Here is a 16,047-nt window from a genome sequence, read left to right on the forward strand (position 1 = left end):
ATAAACATATATCTAAAAAGAGTATTGCATATTTTAAGAAAATTTTAATAGGTTAGAGTAGGGCCCGGCCAGAAGAGTCTACCTTATCGTGGTGGCGGCTTTAAAAATCTTTTGGCCAAAACAAAAGCTGATGGCTATGTATGTGGCGCCGTCACATGGCCGAACGTCAGGAGAACGTGGTGGCAGCGACGTGGACGAGCGCCAGGATTCTGCAGGGATCGCATGGGGGTAAGTATAACAAGTTTTATTTTTTTAAATACAATTAATTAACCAGGAGTGGGGGGAATCAGAGATGCACATGGGGGGGGGAATCAGAGATGCACATGGGGGGGGGGGTGAGAGATGCACATGGGGGGGGGGTGAGAGATGCACATGGGGGGGGGATGAGAGATGCACATGGGGGGGGGATGAGAGATGCACATGGCGGGGGGTGAGAGATGCACATGGGGGGGTGAGAGATGCACATGGGGGGGTGAGAGATGCACATGGGGGGGTGAGAGATGCACATGGGGGGGTGAGAGATGCACATGGGGGGGTGAGAGATGCACATGGGGGGGTGAGAGATGCACATGGGGGGGTGAGAGATGCACATGGGGGGGATGAGAGATGCACATGGGATGGATGAGAGATGCACATGGGGGGGATGAGAGATGCACATGGGGGGATGAGAGATGCACATGGGGGGATGAGAGATGCACATGGGGGGGGATGAGAGATGCACATGGGGGGGGATGAGAGATGCACATGGGGGGGGATGAGAGATGCACATGGGGGGGGATGAGAGATGCACATGGGGGGGATGAGAGATGCACATGGGGGGGGATGAGAGATGCACATGGGGGGGGATGAGAGATGCACATGGGGGGGGGTGAGAGATGCACATGGGGGGGGATGAGAGATGCACATGGGGGGGGATGAGAGATGCACGGGGGGGATGAGAGATGCACATGGGGGGGATGAGAGATGCACATGGGAGGGGGATGAGAGATGCACATGGGAGGGGGATGAGAGATGCACATGGGAGGGGGATGAGAGATGCACATGGGGGGGGTGAGAGATGCACATGGGGGGGGTGAGAGATGCACGGGGGGGGTGAGAGATGCACGGGGGGGTGAGAGATGCACGGGGGGGAGAGAGATGCACGGGGGGGAGAGAGATGCACGGGGGGGAGAGAGATGCACGGGGGGGAGAGAGATGCACGGGGGGGGTGAGAGATGCACGGGGGGGGTGAGAGATGCACGGGGGGGTGAGAGATGCATGGGGGGGGTGAGAGATGCATGGGGGGGGTGAGAGATGCACGGGGGGGGGGTGAGAGATGCACGGGGGGATGAGAGCTGCACATGGGGGGGTTATGTTTACATAACTTTGTTGCCTTATGAAGGGCAGGGGGGGCCCCCAAAAATTTCTTGCACAGGGGCCCACTACAGTCTGTGTCCGCCCCTGCTCCATCTCATCCATATAACAAGGAGCCGTCAGCGCACAGGACAGATTCCCGCTTTTCCTGCTTTCAGACAGCTCTCCATATATCTATTTATCTAATTATCTATTAGTCTATGTATCTATCTATTATCTATCTATCTATTATCTGTATATCTATCTATCCATGTATCTACTCCAAAAATAAAGGACAGCACTCCTTGTAGAAAACATAATGTGGTTTCATGGCCCATAAGGGCTAGTGGCGATGTTTTGGCTCTGATTTGAGCCTTTCTCAAGCACTGAATAAGTGAAGTTACATCATATAAATAGAGTCATCCATCAGATAATCAATGATATAAATAAAGTGCATAAGTGCTTTACAGAAACAAAATGCCTAGTAGAAAAGACATGTGCAAACCTCATTGTATATTTATAAATAAAGTGCTGGTGATACACAGATTGCAGATTTACACAAAACACACATTACATTTAATTGCAATCAAGTACCAGATGCGTAGCTTTCAATAATCAAAGATAACATGACTCACCCCATTGGATCATATAATCGAGCGCCAAAACTCTGCATCTATCAAATGCTACCGCACATGTCAGTGTCAGCGCCAGGAAGATTCCTGGCCGGCATGCGCTCTAAGCGCCTGAGTGTATCCTGCGCCATGTTTGTTGAAGTAAGAATCTCAAATCGTACTGCGCATGTCACAGGCTGCTTCAGCATCACAGGAAGTGCTGCGCCTGACACAGACTGTCAAAAAATTCCCAAGCAGCAGTAGTGCCGTAAGTGAGGTCGCGGCTGCAGAATAGAGACATCACATTTTCTGATGTGGCCGTTCTATTCATGAGATCGATGTGGGACACTCACAATATGGACTACGGCAGACAGTGAAGATTATGGTCATTTATTATTTTTTTTCTTTATTTCAGGAGACAATGGCTTCAGGGATTAGGTCTAAGGTGAGTATATGGTGTTTTTATTTTTTATAGGGGACAAGATCTGCCCCCTTACGTGTGATGACAGTAAGAGGTTCAGCAATCTGAGAAAACCCCTAATGAATTTCCTATAATAGTTGGCGAATCCTACACAACGTTGCAACACTTTGAGGTCACTAGGTTGGACCCAATCTATAGTGGCTTTCACCTTCCCAGGATCCATCGTAAACCCATCAGCCGATAAAATAATCCCCAGGAATGAAATTTCTTGAACAGAAAAAAACATTTCTCAATTTCATCAAACAAAGAATTCTCCCTCAACCTTTGTAATACAACACGGACATGTTCCTGGTGAGAATCTAAATGAGGAGAGAAAATTCTATATCATCAAGATAAATCACAAGAAATCTCCCAAAGTAATCAGAGAAATATCATTCAGAAAGTTGTGAAATCCTGTTGGTGCATTGGAGAATCCAAAAGGCAGGATCTTGTGGTTTCCCACTGTATTTTTTTATTGTAATGTATTTTGTGTATTTTATCTTGTATTTAATAAAGCATTGTTATATTTTATGAATCTTGGTTCATGAGTACATTTTCTATATGATATGAGCTTTAGGTAATTTAGAATTAGGGAGAAGATTAATAGCACAATCATAAGGACAATGGTGAGGTAGTATCTCTGCCTCCTTTTCCGAGAACACATCTCTGCAGTCCGTCAGGTACCATGGCCGACCCTCCAGACTAGCGGAGCAAATCTGTACCGACTTTAGACATTTCACAATTTCCTTATGACACCAATCAGCAAGTGCTTCACTCTGTGCTCCACACTTACTACTTCTGTTATCTACGTTCTGCTCCGAGCACATCGTCCACACACATCTCCTCTCCGTATACCTCGCACACACACAGCTCCTCTCCGTATACCTCGTACACACACATCTCCTCTCCGTATACCTCGTACACACACAGCTCCTCTCCGTATACCTCATACACACACGCCTCCTTTCCGTACACCACGTACACACACGTCTCCTCTCCGTACACCACGTACACACACGTCTCCTCTCCGTACACCTACTTCTCCTCTCCGTACACCTCGTACACACACGTCTCCTCTCCGTACACCTAATACACACACGTCTCCTCTCCGTACACCTCGTACACACACGTCTCCTCTCCGTACACCTCGTACACACACGTCTACTCTCCGTACACCTCGTACACACACGTCTCCTCTCCGTATACCTCGTACACACACGTCTCCTCTCCGTATACCTCATACACACACACGTCTCCTCTCCGTATACCTCAAACAAACACGTCTCCTCTCCGTATACCTCATACACACAAGTCTCCTCTCCGTATACCTGTTAGAACCCTCCTGTTAGTTTTTTATATTTTGCTGGTCACATGACTTTTTGCCTATATAATCCAGCTCCGCCCTCCTGGCCTTGCTGGACTTCAGTGTTACTTTTACTCTTAAGCTAGCCAGGTGCCTTGTACCTTACTCTGTAGTTTGCTTGGTCATTTGACCACTAGTACTTTTGTTTGTTTGTCTTTGCTCTGCTACAATTTCTGCTAGGAGGTGTCCAACTATATCCCAGTCCTTAGTTCTTGTAGGGACCCCTCCCTTATATCTATAGGTCTGCGTTCAGACTAGCCGAGGACTTAGGTGGGTCTGTTCACAAGGAACAGGTCCCCCGCTGCATCGTAGGGAATCAGCTTAGTCCTATTGTAGGGACAGTTTTCCTATCTTTCCTTAGTGTTTGTAGCAGTTCATAACAATACCTCATACACACGTCTCCTCTCCGTATACCTCTTACACACATCTCCTCTCCGTACACCTCGTACATGAGCGCCTCCGCTCCGTACACCTCATACACGCGCGCCTCCGCTCCGTACACCTCGTACACGCGCGCCTCCGCTCCGTACACCTCGTACACGTGCGCCTCCGCTCCGTACACCTCTTACACGAGCGCCTCCACTCCGTACACCTCGTACACGTGCGGCTCCGCTCCGTACACCTCGTACACGCGCGCCTTCGCTCCGTACACCTCGTACACGCGCGCCTCCGCTCCGTACACCTCTTACACGCACGGCTCCGCTCCGTACACCTCGCACACGCGCGCCTCCGCTCCGTACACCTCGTACATGAGCGCCTCCGCTCCGTACACGCGCGGCTCCACTCCGTACACCTCGTACACGCGTGGCTCCGCTCCGTACACCTCGTACACGCTCGCCTCCGCTCCGTACACCTCGTACACGCGCGCCTCCGCTCCGTACACCTCGTACACGCGCGCCTCCGCTCCGTACACCTCGTACACGAGCGCCTCCGCTCCGTACACCTCGTACACGAGCGCCTCCGCTCCGTACACCTCGTACACGCGCGCCTCCGCTCCGTACACCTCGTACACGCGCGGCTCCGCTCCGTACACCTCGTACACGCGCGGCTCCGCTCCGTACACCTCGTACACGCGTGCCTCCCCTCCGTACACCTCGTACACGCGCGGCTCCGCTCCGTACACCTCGTACACGCGCGGCTCCGCTCCGTACACCTCGTACACGCGCGGCTCCGCTCCGTACACCTCTTACACGCACGGCTCCGCTCCGTACACCTCGCACACGCGCGCCTCCGCTCCGTACACCTCGTACATGAGCGCCTCCGCTCCGTACACGCGCGGCTCCACTCCGTACACCTCGTACACGCGTGGCTCCGCTCCGTACACCTCGTACACGCTCGCCTCCGCTCCGTACACCTCGTACACGCGCGCCTCCGCTCCGTACACCTCGTACACGCGCGCCTCCGCTCCGTACACCTCGTACACGAGCGCCTCCGCTCCGTACACCTCGTACACGAGCGCCTCCGCTCCGTACACCTCGTACACGAGCGCCTCCGCTCCGTACACCTCGTACACGCGCGGCTCCGCTCCGTACACCTCGTACACGCGCGGCTCCGCTCCGTACACCTCGTACACGCGCGGCTCCGCTCCGTACACCTCGTACACGCGTGCCTCCCCTCCGTACACCTCGTACACGCGCGGCTCCGCTCCGTACACCTCGTACACGCGCGGCTCCGCTCCGTACACCTCGTACACGCGCGGCTCCGCTCCGTACACCTCGTACACGCGCGGCTCCGCTCCGTACACCTCTTACACGCGCGGCTCCGCTCCGTACACCTCTTACATGCGCGGCTCCGCTCCGTACACCTCGTACACACGCGGCTCTGCTCCGTACGCCTCGTACACACATGGCTCCGCTCCGTACACCTCGTACACACGAGGTTCCGCTCCGTACACCTCGTACACACGCGGCTCCGCTCCGTACACCTCGTACACACGCGGCTCTGCTCCGTACACCTCGTACACACGCGGCTCCGCTCCGTACACCTCGTACACACACGGCTCTGCTCCGTACACCTCGTACACACCCGGCTCTGCTCCGTACACCTCGTACACACGGCTCTGCTACATCCACACTGTAAACCCCTCCTGACCCCACACATAAACTTCAGCTCATCCAGCACCATGACAACCAGCACAGCAGAGTCCTGCACCCACTGAGGCCCCTGATCATGTGACCCCTGACTCCTCCCCCCTGTGACCTCATCACAGCTCCTGTGCGCACAGAGCAGCCATATATGTGGTGGCGGCTCTGCAGCTGGAGGTATGTGGAGACCCCCATTACTGGGCACAGGGGGCATTAACCCCTTCAGCACGGAGACTCTTTTGGGGTCTAGTCTTGCCCCTTTATAAGAATCATAAGGTTTTTGTTCTGTTTCCTGTAATAGATACATACGACCCAACTATGGAGACAGAAAGGAGGAAACGTATTGTTCTCATAGTACAGGGCCCCTTTACTGGCCCCACAGTGTAATGCCCCCATTATGCCCCTTATGCAGGATGTATGATGCCCCCACACTGTGTAATGCCCCCATTATGCCCCTTATGCAGTATGTATGATGCCCCCACACAGTGTAATGCCCCCATTATGGCCCTTATGCAGTATGTATGATGCCCCCACACAGTGTAATGCCCCCATTATGGCCCTTATGCAGTATGTATGATGGCCCCCACAGTGTAATGCCCCCATTATGCCCCTTATGCAGTATGTATGATGCCCCCACACAGTGTAATGCCTCCATTATGCCCCTTATGCAGGATGTATGATGCCCCCACACAGTGTAATGCCCCCATTATGCCCCTTATGTATGATGCCCCCACACAGTGTAATGCCCCCATTATGCCCCTTATGCAGTATGTATGATGCCCCCCACACAGTGTAATGCCCCCATTATGCCCCTTATGCAGTATGTATGATGCCTCCACACAGTGTAATGCCCCCATTATGCCCCTTATGCTGGATGTATGATGCCCCCATACAGTGTAATGCCCCTTATGCAGTATGCATGATGCCCCACACAGTGTAATGCCCCTATTATGCCCCTTTTTCAGTATGTATGATGCCCACATTCTGCCCCTGTAATCAGGTGACTGGATACAACACACAGGCAAACAGAAACCCTCTAACCGTATGTTACTTTATCTACTGACAAGGGTGATGGTCCGGACACATATAGGCCATTATGCTCTCCCATGTGGAACACATAACTACGGTCATGCGCAGTCACTGGTACGAGTGGGGCGGTGACAAACAGTTTATCTGGCGTTTCAGTGTAAAGCGTGTCACTTCTGGACATGCATACTAGGGGGTGGACATTATCGGACCACTAGCTCATGAGAAGTAGCGCAGTACATTATTGTAGACAGACTCCATTCTGTATATCCCATGACAATTCACCTCAAGGAATAGGAATGGGTCTCCTAGTCTGGGAGGGGTTTTGGATGAAGTGGGATATTTATATATGAACACCTGGCTATTAGGCACACTATACTGAACATCATGAATTATCATCCCTGTATGAAGCCTCCTGATGAAGCTGTTGGGGAAACACGTTGAGGCGGATGAACCATTCTCTGATGAGTACCATACCTTTTGCTTTATATATACCTTGAGACATATCTGGTCCTATTTAATGTATCAGTGTATTTTTTTGATATATGTCAGAGTTAACTATGGCTTCTGAGGTACAGCCACCAGTGAGCAGGGGCACCATTGTTGAGGGTGCTAACCTCGGCAGGTAGGCAGTATCAACTTTGTTTAGGTACAGGATAGGGTACAGTAGTGACTGTTTCAATTGTTCAGCAGCATCATTGCTTACATCTGTTTATGTACATCCACAACAAGCCGTTCAGCAGGTAATTTTGCTAGTTTTAAGTATAAATAAATATATATCTTGTTAGTCCCAGTTTTCAATTCATATATTTAAAAAAGGTTTAATATTTTATTTTAGGGGGGTGTTCCCACAGTATTGCCCCACAGCTAATGAATGAATACTCACTTAGCCCCATTCTTGGTGCAGATAATAATGAACCCAGTATCTATGAGATATTTTCCACACAATAGTTGGCAAGACCGTATCATCCATAGCGGTCGCCCATGCGGTCTGTATGGTGCCCATGAACTGAGACGGCTCGGCACCGAGCACGCTCTCCTTACCCATCATCACAATTTCAGTGATATCCACATTCCCATGATGGTGATACCATTGAATAGAATAGGGAGTCAGGGAGTTGAAGGGTCCCTGATCCACCATTCAGCCGTTTGTGTGTGTGTGTGTGTGGTGTTTTTTTTTTGTTGTTGTTTTTTTTTTTAAATATCAGGAATTAGGGGGGCAATCATACTGTCTGTGAGCCCTCATTCTGAGCTAGATGGGCACACAGGAGAACAAGGGAATAAGGGAATATTGCTGCCCGATAGGTGTCATCTGTATGTATGTATGTAATACTAACGGCCCCATACACAAGTGTTGGCTGAGCGGTCATTTGGCAGACGGTTATCTCTCCCGACTCCCCCATATGCACCAATATTCCAGCTTTCCTGTGATCTGTATGAGAGAGTCGCCTCCAGACTCCTCTATTGGAGGATTATCCACAGGAAGAACAAACGGATTAGCCTCTGAAATTCAGGATGCCAGATCCTTCTCTGCCCTGACACCATCTGTCGGGAGGCCCCCAAATAATGTATATAGTCTACCAAACCCCGGAAATCAGTGCTTTCATGCAACTTTAGTCTAATGTGTATGGGGGCATTAAAAAGTAACTTATTGGACATTGCCTCTGGCCCGGCCTAATAGACTTTTCTACATTACAGGCCCAGACACCATTATTGGTTATTTAAGTATCGTAGTAACTAGGCATCCCCATACTATCAAGTACTTGAGAGAGGAGGGGCATTCAGTGGAACTCTGTCAAACCTTCTTAGATGCCATGTTTGCCCTTGACAGCAGCAAGTGGTTAAACTGCCAGGGTTTGTGTAGCAGCCGCACCTGTGCCATCCCTGCCTGTACATCTATGTTCTGATGCCCAAAAGAGTTACTTTTTAACATGTTAAACATTTGTTTTAAAATAATTAACAAAATGTTAATATCTGCTTTTTTATGGAGTTTTTCTTGTAATATAGGACAGCCTAAGGCCAGAAATAGACTCCATAAAAGACTGTACATGGAGACTTTGGCATCAAATAACTCCCGTCTTAGTGAGACTGCTACCAAATAATTTCTGTCCACGGTATTTGTGCAAACAAAGAAACTTTTATAAATGCCTCAAACTTCTGTGTGTGAATCAGACCTGAGCTCTAACTTGTTAGAAGATGACAGTCTGGGGAAGATGGGAAACATTCATATAGACGACCGGTGGAGATGTAGTTTGTGACAGACTCTGGCTAAATATGTTAATAGAACGGTAGTAGAAGATGAAGATGTCGTCCTCATCATGAAATAGTTATTTCTCATGTCACGTGTAATGAATATCTCCTGCAGTATTGCTAATGCCGATTCCAGTGTCAGTAAATGAGACGAGAATTAGCAATAAGGAAGATGAGTCTATGAGAAACGTATTCAGCTGCAGACTCCAAGGAAGCAACTGCTTGTTGTCTGTGGCCTAAAATATATAGGTTTTATTACTAGATGTAAAGAAGAAATCTAAACACTGTAAAAAATAAATCTCAAATGTTTCCCTTATTATCTCCAGTAATTGTATTATTACACAGGATTTTTTGATGTTACATCGCTCATCTTCTCATTCAGGTCTCTACAATATCGGATCCTCTCAGTGAAGATCTTCTATATAAGAGAATTTTCCTGATTTACCCATCAAAGATGGATATGGACAGAGACAAGATGGTGGAGGGGATATTACACCTCACCCTAGAGATCCTCTTCCAGCTTACTGGAGAGGTGAGAGATTCTGATGACGTCACATTACATCATTCTTATCTATGGGAATAACAGACAGAACTGGAGAGGTGAGGACTCTGGAAATATCTGTAGTGAGATTTATGAATGTGTCTCTCCATAACCAGGATTACACAGTAGTGAAGAAGACCTCTAGTGAGCGCTGTCAGGACCCTGTTTCTGAGGGATTGGGAAGAACCCTGAGCCCAATCACAGGGCTTCCACTGCATCACCTGGTACATGAGAACATGAATGACCAAAATATCCTAGATCTGGCCTACAAGATGATTGAGCTGCTGACTGGAGAGGTGACATTGCTGGGAATGCTGAGACATTTTATAGTATAGCTATGAAGGGATTGGGGGATGACTGTCATTGTATGTGTCAGATTCCTATAAGGTGTCAGGACGTCACCGTCTATTTCTCCATGAATGAGTGGGAGTATTTACAAGGACACAAAGATCTGTACAAGGACATCATGCTAGAGGTTCTCCAGCCCCTCACATCACCAGGTAATAGGACTAAATACACACGACCTATAATTATCTGTATGTAAAGAATGAATTCAGTTCCTGTATGTGTTTCCTCCAGATCTATCCAGTAAGAGGACAACACCAGAGAGATGTCCCCGTCCTCTTCTTCCACAGGACTGTAAACAAGAAGATCCCAATGTTCCTCAGGATCATCAGGTAGATGGAGAGAAGGTGTCACGAGATCTCCCCTATTTGTCTTGTTTTATCCACCAGTATTATATGTTTTATACTTGTGTAATGAGAACAGTGGAGATGGCAGGATTAGAGCTGATCATAGATGGGACTTCTCCAACTGTCTGTGACTTGTACAATATTTTTTTTCAGGGTGAAGATCTGACCCATATTAATACTATAGAGACATATGAAAGGGGTGATGAGCGGTGTAAAGAGGAGATTCCTACATATGACGACCCAGGTGAGTAGTGACCACTAAATGAAGAGAGGTCACAGATTCTTCTGGTTTACTGGTCATGTAGGCTGGCCATATCACAATCGTGTGACCACCATTTTGCATCTAGACCAAAACCTTTTCTTCCACCAAAAATTGTACAAATGACTTTGGACATTGAAAGCCCTTTTCTATAGAACTTACAACCTGGAAGATCCAACTACCAACTGAAATTAGAAGATCCTGACTTTTACCTGCCCAGATCTGTAAACTACAAAGCTAAATGACAGCATATGTAGAAAGTGCTGACAAGTTAGAAAATCACTTAAAGAAAAATATTATGATGAGCCTGTAAGAGAAAGTGGAGGGTAATGATGCTGTTGGCTTCCTAGAATCCTGATATCTTATTAGATGAATCTACCTTCTCTCCATTCTGTGTTGCTGAATGTGCTCATATGGTTCCTAGAAGACCAGGTCCAGTCTTTATGACCAAACCTCGCTTTTATGATCGGCAACATTAAACGTGCGGTGAGGACCAAGTGTGAATTTCTGTATAATAACAACAGAGTTTCCCTTTATCCTGACTTTTCAATTTCTTTTTAAACCAAATAACTTCAAATAGATAAATTATACAAAAAACATTACACCTGTGCCATGATATATCTCTAAGCTGTGCGTGGCTGATGGCTGTAATATACATTTATTCACGCCTGCAGGAGATGTGTTGGCTCGAGCCCTGGTTTCATGGATTCACTCCACATCATAAATTACATAACATTATCGATCCTAAAGAATTTAGATGCAATTTATCCTGAAATGGGTGGCACTAATACTTTCTCTACTCTTCTGGTCAGGACTCATAGTATCTCCAACAGTCTACCATAAATGAAGTGCAACTCTGGCTTAGTGTTGGAGTCCCCCCCCCACCCCCCAAACATACATTCTTGTTGGGGATGTAATGTATTTTTTTATCCTGTCTTTTTTTTTACCTGTTCATTCTGTATGATAGTTTGATTGTGGTGGGATCGGCCGGCCTCACATATGTGAGTCTGTAACTCCCTGGTAGTCATTCAACAAAGGTCTCCATTGCCTCTTCCAAATGCCCGAGTTCTAAATTTAAGACATCTCAGCTCTGCACTATTATAAAAAGTTCTCATTAAATGTATATTTCTACTTGATACTCATCTGACAGAAAATATTGGCCCTTACTATAGTTTAAATTGCCTGGAGCTACCAAGAAGCATACTCTAATTATCCCAGAGAGGTTTCACCACTAGTTACTTTTTTTTTTTCGATCTTTTCATTAGATGTGTTATTGTCTAGAGTCAAAAGTTTTGCCCATCACCCTTTAACCCCTCTACATGGATCTGGATTTACACAGAGACCCCTAGGCTTGGACTTGGTGTTGCCTGCTGTTCTGTGGTGTGAGATGACAAGAAGAATAGTCAGGTGGCCGGATCAGAACAAGGAGGGCAGAGAATATACAAAATCAGAAGACACAATAGTAGTCAGTAAACGAGCTGGGATCACAAGAAGAAACTAAGAAGAAAATACACAACATGGGAGCTGAACCCAGAAGACTTAACCAGCGGAGAACAAGGCTGTATCAGGCAGCTTCCAGCATTATGCATGAGCTTTAGTAGGGTGTGGTGCTTTCCATTTGAGTTAAGTAGGGAGCATATTTGACTTTGGAAGAGCAGATTTTGCTGGATTAGTTTATGGAAGCCATGTTTCTTTTCAAGAGTTTTTGAGCCACTAATGATGTGGAAACCTCTGTTTTTCCGTTGACAGATGATGGACCTGAGTGGAGGCTTGTTTTTTGTGAGATGAGTAGAAATTATTATTGGTATCATTTTCGCATATTTCATATTTGGGAGGCAGAATGAACAAACAGTTGAACACCAAACTCTACTTGTTCATGCTATGAGGTTTTCTATTAGACTGTGAACTGTCATTATCTTGGTGAATAATTCAATATTTTTACATAACTTGCCATTTGTACCAACAGATTAAGTAGAAATGTTCAAAAATATGAATTTCAAGAATATTTTATTCAAATATAATATTTTTTTTTACTTAGCAGATGACTGTACTAGGAGATCAGAGGGACAGCTGACATCTTCAATTTTCAAATCAGATGAGCTGGAGATCTCACAGGATACAATTGAAGAGAATGCTATTACTCCAAATATACCATCATCCCTTCCCAGCAAAGATGTGTCATCTGATCCTTTGAAACAGGTCCTATCTTCCGATTCATTACCGACTACTAAGGAAAATCAAAGTCATAAAATAAGCATTAAAAAACTAACTGCTCCTAAAGCTAAGAAGCCATTTTCACGGTCAGAATATGGAAATAGTTTTCCCCTCAAAAAGTTTTTTCTTAAACATCAAAAAATTCACACAGCAAAGAATAGATTTCCTTGTTTCAAGTGTGTGAAATGTTTTAACAAGAAAGCAAGTCTTCTTAGTCACCAAAGAACTCACACAGGGAAGAAGCCTTTTTCATGTTCAGAATGTGAGAAATGTTTTACAGGGAAATCAAATCTTGTTAACCACCAGAGAACTCGCACAGGAGAGAAGCCTTTTTCATGTTCAGAATGTGAGAAATGTTTTACAGGGAAATCAAATCTTGTTAACCACCAGAGAACTCACACAGGAGAGAAGCCTTTTTCATGTTCAGAATGTGAGAAATGTTTTACAGGGAAATCAAATCTTGTTAACCACCAGAGAACTCACACAGGACAGAAGCCATTTTCTTGTTCAGAATGTGGAAAATGTTTTACAGATAATTCAAGTTTTATCAGACATCAGAGAATTCACACAGGGGAGAAGCCTTTTTCATGTTCAGAGTGTGGGAAATGTTTTAACCGGAAAGCGCATCTTGATAGACATCAGAGAACTCACACAGGGGAGAAGGCTTTTTACTGTTCAGAATGTGGGAAATTTTTTTTCCGGAAAGCGCATCTTGATGGACATCAGAGAACTCACACAGGGGAGAAGCCTTTTTCATGTTCAGAATGTGAGAAATGTTTTAACCAGAAATCAGATCTTGTTACACATCAGAGAATTCACACAGGGGAGAAGCCTTTTTCATGTTCAGAGTGTGGGAAATGTTTTAACCGGAAAGCGCATCTTGATAGACATCAGAGAACTCACACAGGGGAGAAGGCTTTTTACTGTTCAGAATGTGGGAAATTTTTTTTCCGGAAAGCGCATCTTGATGGACATCAGAGAACTCACACAGGGGAGAAGCCTTTTTCATGTTCAGAATGTGAGAAATGTTTTAACCAGAAATCAGATCTTGTTACACATCAGAGAACTCACACAGGGGAGAAGCCTTTTTCATGTTCAGAATGTGGTAAATATTTTAACCGGAAAGCGCATCTTGATAGACATCAGAGAATTCACACAGGAAAGATGCCTTTTTCATGTTCAGAATGTGGGAAATGTTTTAACCAGAAATCAGATCTTGTTACACATCAGAGAACTCACACAGGGGAGAAGCCTTTTTCATGTTCAGAATGTGGGAAATGTTTTAACAGCAAATCAGCTCTTGTTAAACATCAGATAACTCACACAGAGGAAAAGCCTTTTTTATGTACAGAATGTGGGAAATGTTTTAACCAGAAATCAAATCTTCTTAGTCACCAGAGAACTCACACAGGGGAGAAGCCTTTTTCCTGTTCAGAATGTGTGAAATTTTTTAATCGGAAAGCGCATCTTGATAGACATCAGAGAAGTCACAGAGGGGAGAAGCCTTTTTTATATCCTTAATGTGGAAAAAGTTTTACTTGAAAAGACTTACCTTTAGCAAAAAAAAATCTTGCTAATAAGTGAGTGCGTCCTATAGACTGGAGATAGCTTCCTGTGACCGAGAACAATGAGACCGTGTCCTTCCTGATCAGTGAGAGAACTGCTCTCTCCTCAAGCCCCACACCTATCTAACTGATTGGTGCAAAAGAGGAGAGGAAGGTACTGGGACCTATGCAGAGGCAGCACGTCCTGACTGAGCAGCTGAAGAACCTAGCTCATGGACCTTTCAGATCATGTAACACTGTTTTACCTATTTTTAAAAGTTGTTAGGTTCCGTTATGAACTGTGCCATTTCTTAATGAGTTTGACCTCCTGAATTCAAATTGGACAATGAGTTTTCCTTTTACTGCTACATATAATTAATGATAAAAGTTTCAGTACTTTGAAACATTATTTTTGTAAATATACCGATGCAGAATATTTTATTATGCCAATTTTCTGATATTTATTTAGAGGAAACTTAGAAACAATTCAAGTAACTAAAACCTGTCTAATCCCTATTGCGAATTTTAAACCGTTACAGAAATTGCACTACAAAATTAGTCCTCATTCAGTGACAACTGTTTTTTGCTTGTTTCTTGTACTCCTGTATCAAATCATCTCTTAAAATTATGCAACAGTAATTTGCAAGCATTGATGGATTTCATTTTCCTTGATATCTTTTTCTCTATAGCTGCAATATCTTGGTTACATCTCTCACCATCCTCATCTCTCACTACTCCACAGTTTGGTGTAAGAAAAGTCCAGAATGTAAGAAATTAATCATTAAGGACATGTTACAGCCATGATCCTTATATGTTTTGAGGAGAAATAACACCCAACTCTTCATAGTTACTGTATCTGCTCGAGTTTCCCAAAAAGTTAGTTACCACAAATGCAAATGTAAACCATACTGCTTTTTCCTTGCCCTGCAACGAATGAAAAAACTCCTCATCTTGAAGAAGCTTATGAATCTGAAGTCCAATAAAGACTCCTTCTTTTATATTTGCTTCACTTAACCTTGGAAAGTTATCAATCAGATGCATGAATGCTTTTAATTTTTTATCCATAGCCTTTACAAAGTTCTTCATTAGGCCCAACTTGATAAGATTTTGTTGCCACCATTGCCTAGGTGGGTCCTCAACTTATGGATTCAGGACAATTTACTCCCTTGCTGAAGTGAATGTCAGAGAGGCCAGTCCCTTTTTTTGTAGCAATATTCTCTTGCACGACTATCCCACTCACACAGAAAGCAAAAATGAAAAAGTGAAAAAAAAAACACTTTTTAATTTTTACAAATCAATTTGTGAAGCACCTGGGGGTTCCAAGTGCTCACTATGCATCTAGATAGGTGCCTTGGGGGGTCTCGTTTCCAAAATGGGGTCACTTGTGGGGGAGCTCCAATGTTTGGGCACGCAGGGGCTCTCCAAGCGCAACATGGTGTCCGCTAACAATTTGAGCCGATTTTTCCATTCAATTTGTTAGCGGACACCATGTTGCATTTGGAGAGTCCCCGCCCGGATGTTTCACGGTTATTAGACACCCAAAAAAAAACATGCGGGGATCGCTCGTGCATGGCAGGCAATCCCCGCAAAGTTTTTTTGGCCGCGAAGCATATGAGGTGGAGACTCGAGCATGTCACTCAAATACCCACGATACTCAATGCATACCAGAAC

General features: G+C 45.5%; 1 protein-coding gene across 2 annotated transcripts; it reads left to right on the plus strand.

Annotated features, from left to right (window-relative positions):
- The first annotated feature begins 5,968 nt into the window (after window positions 1–5,968).
- Window positions 5,969–15,015, plus strand: LOC141201422 (uncharacterized). 2 transcript variants are annotated; one of them, XM_073663410.1, is made up of 6 exons: window positions 5,969–6,027; window positions 9,509–9,963; window positions 10,044–10,167; window positions 10,247–10,344; window positions 10,513–10,603; window positions 12,657–15,015. In XM_073663410.1, the coding sequence occupies exons 2-6, from the start codon at window positions 9,700–9,702 to the stop codon at window positions 14,351–14,353; spliced, it is 2,274 nt and encodes a 757-aa protein (XP_073519511.1). In that variant the 5' UTR covers window positions 5,969–6,027; window positions 9,509–9,699; the 3' UTR covers window positions 14,354–15,015. The 2 variants fall into 2 exon arrangements, with proteins under 2 accessions (XP_073519511.1, XP_073519512.1); XM_073663411.1 differs by having other exon boundaries at window positions 12,660–15,015.
- Window positions 15,016–16,047: the final 1,032 nt, after the last annotated feature.

The sequence above is a fragment of the Phyllobates terribilis genome, unplaced genomic scaffold (genome assembly GCF_046119375.1).
Source record: "Phyllobates terribilis strain yellow unplaced genomic scaffold, ASM4611937v1 Scaffold_115__1_contigs__length_5345438, whole genome shotgun sequence".
NCBI classification, from domain to species: Eukaryota; Metazoa; Chordata; class Amphibia; order Anura; family Dendrobatidae; genus Phyllobates; species Phyllobates terribilis.